Source organism: Gordionus sp. m RMFG-2023, chromosome 5, assembly GCF_954871325.1.
Source record: "Gordionus sp. m RMFG-2023 chromosome 5, tfGorSpeb1-WG-v2, whole genome shotgun sequence".
In the NCBI taxonomy this organism is placed as follows: domain Eukaryota; kingdom Metazoa; phylum Nematomorpha; class Gordioida; order Chordodea; family Parachordodidae; genus Gordionus; species Gordionus sp. m RMFG-2023.
In genome coordinates, this window is record NC_088779.1 from 904907 (window position 1) to 922805 (window position 17899).

General features: G+C 30.4%; 1 protein-coding gene and 1 long non-coding RNA gene across 2 annotated transcripts; both read right to left on the reverse strand.

Annotated features, from left to right (window-relative positions):
- Positions 1–1663: 1663 nt before the first annotated feature.
- Positions 1664–3486, reverse strand: LOC135929754 (tyrosine-protein kinase receptor Tie-1-like). The gene is made up of 3 exons (XM_065466459.1): positions 3445–3486; positions 1941–2054; positions 1664–1882 (listed from the first exon to the last, which is right to left on the reverse strand). Exons 1-3 carry the CDS (start codon positions 3484–3486, stop codon positions 1664–1666), a joined length of 375 nt encoding a protein of 124 aa, XP_065322531.1.
- Positions 3487–9075: 5589 nt separating this feature from the next.
- LOC135929351 (uncharacterized) lies at positions 9076–12289 on the reverse strand. Its single transcript, XR_010572567.1, has 3 exons — positions 12183–12289; positions 9345–9397; positions 9076–9113 (listed from the first exon to the last, which is right to left on the reverse strand). It is a non-coding gene; the product is annotated as an uncharacterized LOC135929351 (long non-coding RNA).
- Positions 12290–17899: the final 5610 nt, after the last annotated feature.

Below are 17899 nucleotides of genomic sequence, written 5' to 3' on the forward strand. Positions count from 1 at the left end.
CAAAAATTTTGATATAAAAATCTTCATTAAAATGACATGGTAGATGGCAGAGAGTCGAAACCGCACGTACAACTACTCCCATCTCTATCAATATCAGAAGGTGACTCAAAATTTCCATCGATTGTTAATAACTGATCGATAAGCATGAATATGCCTAACCTTCAGTGAATATCTTGAGCTCAGTTAGAGCTAGAGGTCTACGGCGGGGTTTCGCCCGCCCGCCCACGTGTGTCCATACTATGAATGGGCAGGGTCAGGTTTTTTTAAAAAATATTTTCAACATTGGACGGGTGGCGGACTGGTTGAAAAAGTGGGCTTGTAAATTTTTTGATATTTTTCAGGCGAAATGAGCAAAACAGACTTCACTTTATTAAAAATAATAGTTTTATTTTCATTAAATTGCATATTATATATTTTTAATTAAAAAATACATTTAAATAAATAAATAAATAAAGAGCCAACCCAGCCATTAAAACCATTAAAATAATTTTTAACATTAGTCGGTTGGGGAAGGTTTAGCAAAATTAATAGATAAATTGGCCGGTAGGGAGAGTAATTTTTTTTTTAAAAAAATTATTGGTGAGCCGGTGGAAAAGGTTAAATAAATTTTAAAACAACAAGTGGACGGTCTTTTTGGCTAAAAAACCTGCCTATTGCAGACCTCTAGTTACAGCCCCCATCCATACACTATGTTTTAATCGAACTAATTATTTGCGCTTTTATTTTACTAACATTTATAAATTAAAACGTCAATTTATTTTATTTATGTTATATATAAATTCGTATAATTTATATAAAAAATATCAATTGACACCATTTAAACAACGAATACCTTTTACAAAAAGCATTATTTAATAAATATATAACTAAAAAAAAATCATTATGTGTTAAGTTAAAAAATAGGAAAAATTAGTCAACTGTGTTTTTTCCTAGATGTAACAGATGTTTTAATGTGCTTCCAACTTTTTTGCCAAAAGTTTTCTGAGAGCTCTCCTCCCTCGCCATGATTTTCACCTCCGAGCTATTAATATTCAAAGAATCCTGTATTTTAAATTGGAAAAATTCAAAACTCTAAAAAACTCTTATTTAAATTTTATTTTACCGCTGCCATCTTTTCTTTTAACATGTAGTCTAATCTTTCGGACAGCTGTTCAAAATTTGGCCTATCATCTGGGTCTGTGAGCCAGCACCATTGCATGATTGAATATCTTGAATATTTTATTTTTTAAAAGGAGAATATTTTAAAACTAAATAGGTATATAAAAACATTTTTTAAAATTTTACGAGGGCTTAATCGAGGAGGCCGAGCCTTTTATAAAGAGTGTAAATTTTGTGAAAAATTATTGAATTATTTGACGTGTGACACCTGTCATTATTGATTGGATTGGATTTGATAATTATAATTTTAAAATATTCGAGTTTTTGAAAATAAAAAAAGAGAATAAAATCTTCAAAGATCTTTTTGAAAATTTTCTTTTTGCCCGAAATTTTAAACAAAAAATTATTTGAATATCAAAAAATTGAAGATTATTTTCTGAAATTTTAGGAAAAATATGATCAAAAACTTTTTTGAGAATTTTCAAAAATTTTTTCCCGAGATCTAAAATCTTTGAAGATTTTTAAACTTTGAAGAGTATTTTTAAAGTCCGATAATAAATATTACTCACAAATTCTCGTCGCAACGAGAGGGCCTCGCCATCCTATGCCCCTCCAATACTTTGTTCTTAGCATCCATATTGGACATACCAGGATAGGGAGTTTCTCCCAGGGTTACGATTTCGTATAGAGTAATACCGAAAGCCCATACATCCGATTTTTCGGTGTATCTATTAAGGGTCAAGCATTCCGCGGCCAACCATTTAATGGGAAGATTTTTGGTTCCCTAAAGAGAAAGTTATACATTTACAATAATAAAAAAAAAGGCATAAATTTTATAATACGTATTTTTTCCGAACATAGAGACCTTCTCCGCGTGCTAAGCCAAAATCGCAGACTTTTGGCACATTATTGTCGCCCAATAATACGTTCCTCGCTGCTAAATCTCTGTGAATAATCTGAATATATATAAACATTACATTTAAATCTATATTTAATAGCGTACACAATAGTTCCAACTACTCAAAAAATTTTTTTAGTTTGTCGTATTGATTTAAATTAATTTTCTTTTTCATTTTTTTATACAATAATTTATAAAAATCAAAAATATTTGATAAATAATATAATGAGATGTATAGTATAAAAATATTTAAAGTTCTTAAAGTGACTAGAAAATGTATACGGAAAAGAGACTAAAGAATATTATATGACAAAACAGATGACAAAATACATATAGAAATTGACACTGTAACTCTACCTACCGAGAAGGGTTTAACTCTGTTAGCGGCTTCTGGTCATTATACGCGTAAAATTAAAATAAAAAAAATATATAAAAAAAACTAAATATTTATTAAAAAGAAAAATCTAATATAAAAAAAGTAAGAAATAATCAATTTTTTTTAAAAAATAGAGGAAAAAAATTAACGAGAATCTTTCTCTAGGAGACTTTCAATATGAAAAGACCTCTTCTGTGGAAATTTCTGAAAATGTCAGTAAATTTTTCTCCTTCCTTTTCTTTCTCTTCTTTCTCCTTCTTCTCTTCTTCCTCTTCCTCCCTCCCCTCCTCTTCTTCTCTTCTCTCTTTTTCCCTTCTTCTTTCTTCTCCCTTCTCTTCTTCTCTTCTCTTCTCTTCTCTTTCTCTTCTTCTTCTTCTTCTTCTTCTTCTTCTTCTTCTCTTTCTCTTCTCTTCTTCTTCTTCTTCTTCTCTTCTCTTTCTCTTTCTTTCTTTCTTCTTCTTCTTCTTTCTCTTTCTTCTTCTCTTCTCTTCTTCTTCTTCTTCTCTTCTCTTTCTTCTCTTCTTCCTCTTCTCTTCTCTTCTTCTCTTCTTCTTCTCTTCTCTCTTTCTCTTCTCTTCTCTTTCTGTTCTTCATCAAAGATATTTTGAATATTTTTTTTTTCAAACTCCGATTTAAATATATGTTTCAAATGTAAAAGATTTATAAATTGATTTCATTTATTTTGGAGAGAGATATAACATATTAATTACATTCGGTCCGCTCAGGGCTAGTGTTGTTAAACAGCTCAATTTTGAGCCGCTCTTTAAGAAGGGCTAACTCAATATTTTATCCAGATAAACATCACGCAAGCCTGAAGATTTTGCTCATAGATGGCCCGAAGATCTAAACATCTAATAGCGAAATCTCGAGACTTAGGTAATATTTTTCTTGCTAAAATATTGAGTTAGCTGAGCCGTTTAACAACACTTCTCAGGGTCTCACACGTTTTCTAGTGTTTCTATCTGCGCTATGAATGATTACAATATAGCAATCAAGCTATCAACAGTTCCGCACAATATTTGATTTTATTTAAAAAAAAAATAATATCATTTATGCATAGCGAATAATTTACCCCGTGTTTAGCTAGATGTGCCATGCCTTTAACGATTCCCATGGCAAATCCGTACATCTGTAAGACCGAGCATTCCGTGTCAAAGTTCTTAGCTTTATTTAGATACGACTTCAAGTCGCCATTCGTGCAAAATTCGATGCAAATATACAATTGACCTGGATAAAATTTGACATTTTTTTAAAGTCATTTTTAATAAAATCGGGGTTTAACTAACCTTCATTGATTATCGCCCCAACGGTATTTACTATGTTTTCATGAGTGTCTAGCTGTGACATGATATTGAGTTCCTTTCACACTCTCTATAAAGGCCGACTGCTCGGCCAATGGATCACCCCAGCTGTTTATATTTTATGTATTTTTTAAGAAGGTTATAAAATATCCCCAACGTTATTTGAATTATATATATTTGCCATACAATAATATAACGTTTATATATATATTTAAAAGGTTAATTAAAATGAATAATTATAAAATTAGTATGTATATATATACAGGAATTGGATATAAAAAACAATTGACCATTATTATGAAGTTTTTTTAAAAGATATAAAACCAGCTATTATATACCCTAACCTTAACCCTAACCCTAACACTAATGGTGAATTTTTTGATAAAATCTAATTACCGCCTGCGGCTTTTAAGACTTTGACAGCCACCTGGAAATCGATATCCCCCCATTTGTAATGCCCCTTTTTGACGACGCCAAAGTGACCCTGTCCTAGTATCTTGTCGTCCAAGTGGAGTTTATTCCAATCGAGCTTGAGATTTGGCCACGGAATGTCCCACGTTTCCGCTTTCAATTGCCCTCTAGATAATGTTTTTTTTTTTGAAGATTCAAATTTAACGCAAATCATATTTAATTTTTTTTTAAAAAAAAGTTGAATTGGACAAGTAAGTAACTTGACGTAATTACAGGTGTCCATCACCGGTATTACTAAAAATTATTTATTAAAGCCTAAAATTTACTCGGATTTGGAAATGACACCCTTTTTTTTCTTTTTCTCTATCTCTCTCTTTGAAGGACATGAAATCACTTTAAACAATGTCATTCTAACAAACTAATAGAAGAGATGTTTAAGGTTCAGTGGAGTTATTTTGGAGAACTTGTTTTGAGAATTAGTGCTCCAAAAGTCCCAAAAATATAATCATGATTACTTCACCGTTAAGAGGGGGGGGGGAGTTAAAAGAGGTGTTATGATTTGTTTTGGATTTAATATTAATGGAGTGTAAATATGATGGAAAATCAAGCACGCCAGATTAGATTATGGTAGCTACCCACAAGAAAAAAGGCAACGCTATTTATAGGTATAAAAAATATATATAAACCTTTGGGAGGTGCAAATAATGGTTTCGATAGCGTGCGGTGATTTGCAAAAGATCTCTTTCCCAAAGGTCCAAGCTTCGGTGTCCAGCTGTTCGATCGAATTTAAATTTTTATCGCCTGGACCTAACCCGTTTATCATATAAACGTATTTACCTTTTTTGTTTGTTTTTTTGAATAAATAATAATAATAATAATTAATTTTATTTTTTTTTGTCTCAAATAATATATATTTTTTAAATTTTATGTAGACGTAGTAGAGATAGATCAATGGACATTTAATGATATCTAAAACTGACGATGCATCTATAATAATGCATTTGAATCAGCTGGATCCGCCATTTTGGTAACCCATATAGCAATTATTATCACTTTAAAAACCCCTGTTAAATTGAGAACTTTCCCCCTTATTTATCTCGGTGATCAGGCAATTCTTTAATAAAGTTTGTGCGTCATACATAAGGAATAAATTGGCCCTCTCGTTTAAAATTTTTTAACGATGATATGGGTAACCAAAATGGCGTCCCCAGCTGTTTTTGATTGATGTGCACTTTTTAATGAAGGCATCGTCAGTCTAGGTATTATTACATGTCATTGGGATAGATGGCATCTAAAATAATATTTTGAAATGTGCTCATCAAAAATATTAGAAAAAAAAATAATCAAAGATTTTGGATTATCCAAATATTTTTTAATTAAAAAAAAAATGGCTTCTAAAACAACTTTTCGATCTAATTTTTGCCTAAAAAAAAAAGAAGCTAGCTTCCTGTTACCTTTTCAAAATTAAAATAAAAGGGGCCCGCCCGCGAGAAATACCATTTACGCGGACCGGCCCGGCCCGGCCGGGTTTTTAAAAAAACAATAATTTTTCGGTCTGGCCCTGGGATATATGTCACGTGTCGTGCCGGGCTTAGAGCCGGGACAGCAGGTCTCTGATATAAAGTTTTACAAACATCATAATCATATTTGTAGGTGTATATATATTTTTTTTAATCAAAGAAAAATGAAGAATAAGAAAATAGAATTTTTTTTTAAAATTAGAATCTGATGAGCAATCATATCTCTCGCCTGCAAAACCTGCTTAGAAAATACTTAAACAAGCTCTCAGCAGGAGCTAGATAAAATAGTTATTATTATCGAATATATTTATTTTGGTATTGTGAATTGGGAAAAAAAAATTGTCAGCTATATTATCTTCCTGAGATAAATTTTGATTGAATCCAGAAAATATATTTCTAAATCATAGGAGAGTGTGTTAAAGTGTAATTTCAGTTTAATTCTCTATTTTGATCCTCTGCTTATCCAATTCCTCAATTCAATTTGAATGCAGCAGTAGAATGGATAATAAGCGGCCATGACATCAACATCATTGTAAACAGTTCATAAATCCGCAAATAAATTATTCAAAACACGTATCATTTACTATAAAATTTACAAAGGTCGCGAGGAATTTTCTAAGCAATATTTGGAATTAGAAAAAAACCCCAAATTCAAATGAAACTAACCTTCTAAGATCTTCAATGTCTTTGCCCAAAATGTGCCATAACCTAGAAATTTCTTATTTCGAAAGAAAAATAAAATATTCTTTAATAAATTTAAGTTTTCTTATAGACTGTTAAAGGGATATAGTTAATCCTTATGTTGTCACATAAATTATCAAGATTCTCGTAAATTATTTTTTATCTGGATATTTTGTTATACATGTTAGTAACTATAATATTCGTTTTGTATTAATATATTTTTTTTTCATTTTAAATAATGAAGGTTTGTTTGATATATTATATTTTGTAAAATTGGATAACTTTATTATGATTACATAATCGATTTTTATCTTGGGTATAAAAGAGAGATTATATAATAAAATTTACCAGTTAATTTTATCAATTTTTTTAAAATATATTTGAATAAAAGACCTTTCATCTATAATATTAATTCTCTCAAAACTGATATCTAATATTCTATTATTTTTGTTTTTAAAAAATCTAGCTAATAAAATACGACTTTTCACAAATGAACCAAGAGAATACCTTTTTATTCGACAAAAAATTCAAATAGAAATTTTTAGACACAATTATGGTTCCTCTTTGGGGACTCAATTATAGAATTTTATATAATTATATAATTATAAATTTATAAATTATAATATTTTTAATTAGGTTTTATGTAAATCTTTGAATGAATAAATGAATCTAAATTTTTTTTTTAAAAAAAAAAAAATTTATTGACAAGACTTTTCCCCTCTTGTCAACAGATTTTGAAAAAATTTGTTGTTGTTGTTGTTGTATCAATCTATACATGATTAAACTAGACAAAAGAAAAGACCTGAAGGCCCGCCCGGGTACAAGGGAAAGCGCGTATAAAATAAAATAAAAGAAGGGTTTATTACCAATCGCCATAACCCCAAATTTATAACGAGGGATATTCAATTTATTGCATTTGGTCCAGATATCGTACTCGACATCGTAGCGGTAAATGTCGTTGGAAGGAACAAAGCTCCACGGAGGAGTACCGGAAGCTCCGCCGATCAAATACAGATAGCCGTTCACTTCTATCAGATTAGCGTGACACAATGGTTTTTCTAAGGACTTGGCCATTTTCCAACTGATTTTTTTTTTCCCCGAGTAAAATATATATTTTTTTTAAAAAAACGAGATATTAAAGAAATTAGTTAAGTTAAATGCTATTTTTTAAAAAAAAACCCACTAAAAATAATATAGTTATTGTTGTAGTTTTGTATTTTTTATTATATATTTTATATATATATATATATAATGTTATATATGTAACGTCAATCAAAAGTGATCTTTTGAAGTAAGTTTTTGTTAGTGGATTATTATTGTAACAAATGATCACGTGAAAAAGTAAGCTTTGTCCTCCACGTGATTTGATTTTTTTTGTTCAAAGAAATAAAGTTCATTTTTATTATATATATTCATTTGTGTATTTTAGAGTGACGTGTAATTTTATGATTAAAATCAAGATGAATTATGTTATAAAAGTGATAGATTTAACAGTCATCTTGTCAGAATAGATTGAGTGTAGTAAACATGATTTGATTTGATTTAAGTGTGATGGTATTAAAAGAATGTGAACATAGATTTGATAAACGACAAATTGATTTTAACTCACGTTTTTTCGAAAGGATCGTATACCTCTACCGATCTTAAAACTTTTAGCTCGCCTTTGGCCGAATTGATGCCACCGACGACGTAAAGTTGTCTTTGATACTCCCCAGCCGCGCATGCGTATTTCTCCTCATTTAAGCTACGTATTGGTCTCCAAGTATCTGTCACGATCGTGTAAGCCAATACCACATTAGTAATCCTTAAAAGAAACATTATTTTTTATGGCCCATATAATCCAATAAAAACATTAAGCATGTATTTACTTATGCTCAGCATTTTTGCCTCCAATCACGTAAACCTCGCCGTACATAGAACACACGGTGTGATCGTATTTTGCCTCCGGCATTGGTTTAATGAGAGACCATCCACTGGTGTAGAACATTTTCCAACAAATGGTCGTTGGTTCCAAGACTTTTTCTTCCATCAAACTGATTCTATTAGACCCTAAGTAAAATTTTTTTTTATTATTTCTTTCGGATATTATTTTTCTCGATCTAAGTAGTGTATTAAGTGAAAGAGTAACCCTTTTAATGCCATTTACTCGTTTATTTTCGTATATAATAACGAGTTTATCAATACGATTAATGATAGATACTGCATGTTGGATATCGAATCTGTATTTTGTTTACTCCACTAGGTACTACCAAATTTATTTATGTATATATTTGAAATTTCGAAAGCGTCTGTAATCCGATTGCTCTGGGTTCGAATCCCGGCAAAAAGATCATGTTTTTTTTCTTAATCCAACATGGTGGTTCAGTCGGGAGGGGGGGGGGGTGATATATATAGGAGGCGGGACTCGACCACGTGATTCTGTTATAATATATGTTGAAATAATAAGGGTTCTTATTATACTTCGATAATTTTTGGTCGGTGGGTATTTAGGAAATTGTTATACGTTGACTTGGCAGTATCTATCATTAAACCTATCAATTCAATAACTATAAAAATTGAGATGGGGCAGCAACTTTAAGTTTTTAGTTACCCATGAGGTACAAAGTAGATAACTGGGTTTCTCTTATCAGTCCCGTGGGTAATATATTAATCAGCGGCGCGTCAAAGTGCATTTCCGCTCGGGGAGGAAAATCCGCCAACGTGTTATCCGCGTCTTGTTCCGCCCTTAAATAAAATGTAAGTTTTATTCGTGAAAAAAAAATTAATAAATTACCTAACACTCGATTTCCTCCTGGAACGATTTATTTGCGATTCGGATTTTTTAACCTCTGTGGCGAACAAAATATTTTACAAAAAAATTAAAAATAAATTATGAACGAATGAATGAATAAATGAAATGAACGAATGAAAATTTATTCGACCCGGCCCGATTCGACCCGGGTTTTATATCTCAGGCTCGACCCGGTTCTTGTACCCGGGCGGGCCTTCAGGTCTTTTCTTTGTTGAGTTTATCGTGCTATCCTAATTTTATCGATATTTTTTTTTGGTTACTCACTCACCTTTGGAACGGGATCTTCTTCTAGGTTCTTTTTCGGTCGCGACATCGCTCACCCTAAATGATAATTTAATTTTCATATTTATTTGGAATTTTGTATCGAAGTATTTTTGGAAGAAGAGTCATGACAGTTACTTTTAAGTATATTTATCCAAATTTCACCATTATGACATAGTATATATACTTATATAGAAGAATTTTTTTTTTATCACGGAATATACTTATATAGAAGAATGTTTTTTTTTATCACGGATAAGATGTATATGACGAATCGTCGTTTAAAAATTAAAAAAATGGGATATTTATAGGGAATAATGATAAATACAGGAAAGAGAGTAGGGGGTAAGGTAGAGAGGGGTAAGTTAGGACGATGTAATAATAGTCACATATATCGTGATGCTAAATGTTCCATTAAAATTCATATATTGATAGGATATTTAAGTTGTAGTTATAGCCGGGCGTTATATGTTAAGCGATTATGTGTTTTTTCCGCCAATGTGGTTATTTTTCTCAACTTTAAATCAATTTTTAAAAGAGTTTTCCTATAATTTAAAAATATAATTTTTTTTTTACCTAAAATGGATTCCACCATGTCTAGAATAATCTATATTATAGTTAATTGTATATAATTTTTACTGTTAAATTTCGAATCGTTTATAATTTACGTAAAAAAATCTATGGAAAAAAAAACTAACAGTTTATGGAAAAATTGTATGAAATTTCATAGTGTTAGGTATTCCAAAACATTATGAAATCCATTTCCGAAAAAAATCAGATTTAAAAACGCGCTCAAAATATGATTGAAATTTGAATAAATAACGCATTGTCGCTAACATATATAGTATATAATCATTTTTTTTAACAAAAGAAAATGTCTTATATAATAAAGGGCCTTGTTACAATTTAGTTAAAAAGCTTAAGAAAGTAAGAATGATGTAAAAAAATAAAATATATGATAATAGGAAAAATTACCATAAAAATAAAACACCGAAATGATCTTTTTATACAAAAGTTATATACTAATGATACTTTTATGAATTAGTAAATAAATTCAAAGTCCACAACTATTTGATTTAGGGCACAATAGGAAATTCCTACGGCTAAATATAAAAGTATAGTTCTCAAAATTCTGGCTTTTTTTTTGTCACAGTTTTTCAAATATCTTATTATGTTATCAATAAAATTTTATTATATTATATGTATATATATATTTTTTTTTTTATAAAATAAAGCTACAAATGCGAAAGTGTTGCTTCTCTTCTTCTTCTTCTCTTCTTCTTCTCTCTTCTTCTCTTCTTCTCTTCTCTCTCTTCTCTTTCTTCTCTTCTCTTCTTCTCTTCTCTTCTCTTCTCTTCTCTTCTCTTCTTCTCTTCTCTCTTCTTCTTCTTCTTCTTCTTCTTCTCTTCTTCTCTTCTCTTCTTCTTCTTCTTCTTCTTCTTCTTCTCTTCTTTCTCTCTTTCTCTTCTTCTCTTCTCTTCTCTTCTTCTCTCTCTTCTTCTTCTTCTTCTTCTCTTCTCTCTTCTCTTCTTCTCTTCTTCTTCTTCTTCTTCTCTTCTCTTCTTCTTCTTCTTCTTCTTCTTCTCTTCTCTTCTTCTCTTTCTTCTTCTTCTTCTCTTCTCTTCTTCTTCTCTTCTCTCTTCTCTTCTTCTCTTCTTCTTCTTCTCTTCTTCTCTTCTCTTCTCTTCTTCTCTTCTTCTTCTTCTTCTTCTTCTTCTTCTTCTTCTTCTTCTTCTCTTCTTCTTCTTCTTCTTCTTCTTCTTCTTCTTCTTCTTCTTCTTCTTCTCTTCTCTTCTCTTCTTCTTCTTCTTCTTCTTCTTCTTCTTCTTCTTCTTCTTCTTCTTCTTCTTCTCTTCTACCTTTCTTCTTTCTTCTTCTAAACTGATATATTAGGGGGTGAATCAAATAATTTTCTTATTCTTATGAGGTGTGAATTACAAATTTAAATATTTTGATGAGAGGGAAAATTCCGAAAGTAACCTTCATTATAACTAAATGAAACATAATAAGTCAATTTTTTTATAGTTGTTGGATAGTGTTGTTAAACGGCTCGTTTTCTGCGGCGACGATATTTAAAAACGGCTAACCCAATTTTTTAGCCAGAAAAAAATATGGCATAAGCCTCGAGATTTCGGAAGGAAGTCCTTCCTTCCTTTCCTCCTTCCTTAGAAAGAAAGAAAGAAAGAAAGAAAGAAAAGAAAGAAAGAAAGAAAGAAAGAAAGAAAGAAAGACAATGTCTAGACCTTTATTCTTTGAACAAAATCTCTTCAGGCTTGTGTAATATTTTTTAGGATGAAATATCTAGTTAGCAGTTTTTAAAAATTTGCTTCCAAACGAGCCGTTTAGCAAAACTTACTATTCGATATATTAAAAAATAATATATTTAAAATGAAGATTCGTTCTTATTTGAAGCTATGAAACATATTACTTAATTAACAAGTATTTATCGAAATGATAATGAAAAATTTCTGATTCACTTGTAACTTTGTTATACACAACACTTATAAGATAAGATACAAAAATTTCTGATATCATCTCTCATCAAAACAAATGTAACTCTGTTACTCACACTTTCATAGGATAAGATACAAAAATTTTCTGATAACACCCATCATCAAAATAAAGGAAAAAAAAATTAAAATATCACACAAGCCTAAAGATTTTGCTCATAGAAAAAACTAATAATCACAACAAACCATTAGCTTTATCATTATAAATAACCTAATTCCAGTAATCTTTTAAAATTAATTTTAGAGACTTTATTTAAAATCATAATAAAAATTTCCCAAAATTTTCCTAAATTTATAGAAAAATATGTTTTTTTGGAGATAAATTTATACGTTACCTTTCTGTTTTTTCCGTTTCGCTCTCTGGCTTAGATTTGAGAGAACTCAATGCGCGATAAACCGTGGCGATTCCTACACTAGAACGTCTCCTGATCTTCGTATCGCTCGGAATTATTGTTACAGATTTTTTCTAAAAAATTTTACCAAAATAGAGAAGAGTTTAATATGTAATAAATAATCTGTAAATTTGCAAAAACTCTTGTTTCATCTTAAAAATCTGGTGTGATCTGGTGAAACATTAAAAAGAATTCAAATTTCCCAATCCAATATCATTGTTAATATATATATAATCTACCAAGATGAAGATGAACGCAGTGCTCAGTTGGTAATGCACCCTACCCAAGGAACAAAAGAGAATGCAAAATAGATTTAAAATATTACCAATTGGCCTTAAAATTAAAAAAAAAAAAGAAAAGAAATGAAAATTAGTTATTTTGTCAAATGATTAAAAATCAATAATAAATTTCCCCAATATATAAAAAGGATGCAATAGGTGTGCTTATAGGCTAATTATCCCATTCATGGGTATAGTTCAAGTCTTGTGAAAGTAGACCAATGATAAATTACCGCCACACTATCTTTAATAGCTCAATTTATTTCACTGCATTTTTTTTTAGTAACTCGTTTAAAATTTTAACATAAAATTTTGTGAGGGGATGATTATGTGATAAGGCCTTAATGAGGGTAAACTTAGAAATATTTTTGGTACTAAATGGGGGCTTAATCAGAATTTCGATTAAAAATTTTTTTTTCAATTTTTTCAACAATATTGCATATTTTTTATAAATTTAAAATTAAAAAATAACATTAAAATATAATTTTTTCTAAATTATAGGAACGGGCGGGGTTAAACTAAATTTAAGAGAAGAGAAGAAAGAAAGAAAGAAAGAAAGAAAGAAAGAAAGAAAGAAAGAAAGAAAGAAAGAAAGAAAGAAAGAAAGAAAGAAAGAAAGAAAGAAAGAAAGAAATAAATAAATAAATAAATGAACGGGCGAGCGAGGGAATTTTTTAAAAAAAAACCACGGGTAGGGTTGCGGGTTTAAATATTTTTTTGAAACAATAGGTAGGCGGTTGGGCTTTCTGGTAACCTGTCTATTGCAGACCGTTACCTAGAACTGGTGGATTAAGTGATACATGCACTTACTGGCTAGACCATAGACTACTCGATAACAACAAATATTTTTACATATAAAGATTTATAATGGTATTCCAATAAAATCAACGAAAGAAAGAAAGAAAGAAAGAAGGGAAAAGGAAAGAAGAGAATACATCATTGACAATATTACTTTGGGCTTAAAAATATTTTTTTTAATGAAAAGTCAACTCCTTTGGAATAAACAAAAAAATCCTAAATCTTATACAGATGGGGATCCCTTTGGAATAATTGGTAAAATATTGCCGATTATACGTGTAACTATTTTTTTTTGGTATCAATATACACATTCCAAAAAATTCTTAAGCTGACAGTTCCCAGAATAGAGAATAAAAAGGTGTTACGACTCCCAACGAAATTTGAGACTGTTTGAAAAATTCATGTTCAAACTTATTGCTCAAAAAAGAATTATTCCATTAGTATACTTGTGCGATAAGAAAATTTCATTGTAGACAATTTTTCACTTTATAAAGGTTATATTTAGTATCTTAGAAAATTTTGATGGTATAATGTCATAGCAAAAAATGAAGTTTTAGTTGAACCTTCCATATAACCACAAGCATTAGAGCTAAAATGGCGATTATTCTGGTTTTTCGAACTTTGATTGGAGGTTCATTTTGAATTTAATTATTATGCTATTTCATAAATTTTTTTGATCGATATTAATAAAATTTACATTTTTTTTATAATATTTTTGATGTGATAAATTTTGCTTTCAAAATATTTTTGTGAAATTTTTTATTTTAGTTGGACAATTCTACTACGATTTATCTGGAACAACCCGGGGAAAGTAGGGGCTGGGGCTGAATTGGGAATGAGAAAAAAAAACGTAGAAAAATGAATTTTATAACAAAAATGAATATTCGATTTTCTTTCTATGTTAGAGGGCACTAAGTATTTAGCGATTTTTTATTTCATTTGAACTAGAGGTCTTCATTGGGCTAGGTTTTAGCCTATCGGCGGACAAGCGGGTTAAATTTTTTAAAAACTATGGGGGTTGGTTGGGCAGGTTAAATATTTTGAGAATATTAGACGGGCGTCCATTACAGACCGTTAATTTGAACTACATAAAAATTTGTAGAAGATTAAAATTTTTAGCAGGAACAGGGTTGGATTCTCAAAAATAATTTTCAGAGTTCTGAACAATAATCCCGAAGTTTTATCCTTAAAATGGAAGATAAAACTCGAATCATATTTTTTAAATCATGGGGGGACCATTTTTTTTTTTACTTTTAAGGAAAGATACAAATTATGTATTTCGTTTAGGGATACTGCCAAAATTTATTTATAATATTTTTTAATAGATTTATAAGAAAATGAGCCGGGAATTCGCGCCATTCCTATGGTTGAATCCCAGCAAAAAATCATATATTTTTTTCTTAACCCAACTTATTGGTTCCGTTCTGGAGGGCAGGGGGTGAATATAAAGATAGAAGATCGGACTCGACCACGTGATAAAAACGGCTCAATTTTCTAAAAAAAAAAGAAGGCTATCAGAATATTTTAGCTCAAGAATATTAGGCAAAGACTTAGAGATTTTGCTCGTAGAAGATAGAAATGCTTGGATATCTAGTAGAAAAAATTTTTCAATCTTATTTTTATGGGCTAAAATATTGGATTAAACAGTTTTTAATAAATCGGGCCATTTAGCAACACTGATAATATATATTTATGAAATGATTTTATGGGAAAACGTCTGGGGATTGGTCGGCAAGAAGCGTCGCTTGCCAATCCGATGATGATCCAACTTGGCGATCGATTCTATGGAAGATCGAACCGAATCACGTGATTCCTTTATCATATGTTATAATAATAGTAAGGTGGTCTCTCATTAAATTATGGTCGGTATCTAGCAAATTAGGTTGTTTTCTTAGAAAATAGCTATTACCTTAACTTGACAGTTATCCATCATTAACCGAACAATATAGAGTGCAATCTAAAAAAAATATCCATCCAACACAAATATTTACATGATGGAGAGGTTTAATGTGATGGGCGATCTTGTCATCGTGCCTTTCCCCTTTCGTCTCCTTGTGAATTTTGATTGTTGAATGTCGTTTCTTGGGTTCGCTCTTGCAACTACATCTCCTCTTACTCACATGACAATCTAGACAGGTGTCGCTTCTCTCTAAAATGCTTTTTTTGATATGACTGACTCTCCTGCCTATCATGGATAATCGTTCCTTTGTGTGAATTTAATATTTAACAAACAATCATTAAAAAAAATTTTATATTCATATATTATATATTATATTATATCATATCATATTGGCTATATTTTTTTACTCTGATATTTGACCCATAAAGCCTTTGTTTAAAGGAAAAGATTTTTAGCAAAAAAGTAATTAAATCATTTATTACCAAAGTTTTTATATTTAAAAATGGCTTAATATATAATTTTTTTCGTTAAAGTTATGAAAGTTTTTGAAATTTAATTTTAGATATATAAATTATATAAAAATATTGCCATATTATTAGTAACTGGTAATGCAAAATTTTTATTAAATTTAAAACCTTGAACCCTGGAACTTTTCTAACTATGCATCTTTCGCAATGGCCCTCAAGTAATTCGCTATCGCATACAGAACATTTTTCTTCTAAGAATAATAATAAGGATTTTAAAAATAGTTTTATATCTTAAATAAATCTAAACTTGTCAAGTCTTCGTCGCTGAATTTCATTATTTGAGACCTGTTATAAAAAAGTATTATTTAGAAGAAATAAAGGTCGATTATAAATAACCTGATAGGGAGTACGGTGTGATGGGGAGATAAATGCCGATCCAGAACCTCTAGTTTCTTATTCAAGCGATCTAATACCTAATTATATCAGAATCATATATATATATATGTATGTGGTTTATGTAAGTTAATAAGTGTCATTAGTGCCTTCTTTCTTATTTGCTTAGTATTATTAAAAGAGTTATAACGGCTATTATAGTGTTGATTCGGTCGATTTTTAAAACCGGTCCGGTTAAGGTTATAACTAAAATAATATTATGTAAGCCCAGAGATTTTTTTTCTCATAGTTGGCAAAAAGAGTTTGGACATCTATTCGCTAAATCTTGAGGATCTAAAATCTTAATCCGGCCGGTTATTAAAAATCGACACGAACCGGGCATTTTAACGACACTAACGTTATAAGAAAACTTAAAGTTTTTTTGAAAAAGAAAGAAAGAAAGAAAGAAAATTATCCATTCATCTTTACTTCTATACTGGGATTGGGATTATAACTTCTTTGAGATGGCACGCTATATTGAGATAATGATTGAGAGTAACCTTTTTCGTACATCATACGGTACCTTGAAATTATTATATTTTTGTTGACGAATTAAAGTTTAGAATAGTTATATAGTGTCGTTAAACGGCTCGGCTAACTCGATATTTTAGCCGGAAAAAATATTGCCTAGGCCTCTAGATTTTACTAATTGATGTCTCTTAGACCTTTTGTGCCATCTCTGAGCAAAATCTTCAGGCTCGCCTAATAATTATTCTGGATAAAATATTGAGTCAGCCGTTTTTAAAAACCGGCTTGAATCCTATCCGTTTAACAACCCTAGTATAGTTAACACATATAAAATGCTTCATATATAATATAAATACCAGAGCCAGAATTCGATAGTTGACTTTGAGGTTGGTTTAATTAGCACACCGAATTGTCCGTACAAACAGCTTTGGATGATGCTGGAGGGCAAGTATACCCATCTGACTATATTATTAAAATTCAAAAAAAAATTTTGAAAGATTTTTATATCAGTGAAATAATGTAACGTACCTGTCGACATAATTTCGTCGCCCAATGGCAAAGATGCTGCGTGTGGATTGGCGTGGCACCAGCACACGGCGGCATAAAATATGTCCAACTCGGAATCGATCATTAGACCGTCATAACTGAGAAGCTTGAGGACCGCTCTAGGACCCGCGCTTAGGAAGGCCGCACTGTCTCTTATCAAATAAAAGTCTGGAATGAATGTCAGTTATAAAATGGTTTATTTTAATCTCAAAAATTTTACCAGACGATAGGTGTCTCAATACCAAGTCAACTAAACTAATCATCTCTAAATTTTCGGCTGCTAGCAGAATGTCGAAACAATTTTCCTTTTTGTAGATATAAATTCCTATTTATTTTTGTTGAACACATGTTTATACAATAAAGAATAAAAGAAGTTTGAGAAATAATTACCCGTTTTCAGATATTGTTCAATATGGTCGAACACGTGATCTGAACAGATTTCTCTGCTTACTATTAAAGGTCCATCGAATCGCCACATTCTAAGTGCTCTGGCAAAATAGTTACTGTTATTGAATAGAGAATGATATGGGATCCAAAATTTTCTGTTCGATACAATAATTGGAACGCTTCCATCCGTTGGCACGGAGGAATCCAAGCTCATAGAAGACTCATCCCACATATTAGAATTTATTTAATTATTAAGTTATTCTTTTTTACATTTAGACGTCTATGATTAGTCATAAAATTAATTATCATTGAATTTGGATAATGATTTTGTTACTTATAATTAACGCAATATATTTTTTACTTGATTACGTTATACGTTGTAGA

Bases quoted from the DNA above. Each gene is read 5' to 3' on its own strand.
- LOC135929754 (XM_065466459.1), bottom strand. From the start codon at position 3,486: ATGGGAATCGTTAAAGGCATGGCACATCTAGCTAAACACGGG. The intron at 2,055-3,444 runs GTAAATTATTCG...ATATATATTCAG, and splicing joins CACATCTAGCTAAACACGGG to ATTATTCACAGAGATTTAGC. The intron at 1,883-1,940 runs GTATTATAAAAT...CTTTCTCTTTAG, and splicing joins TCTATGTTCGGAAAAAATAC to GGAACCAAAAATCTTCCCAT.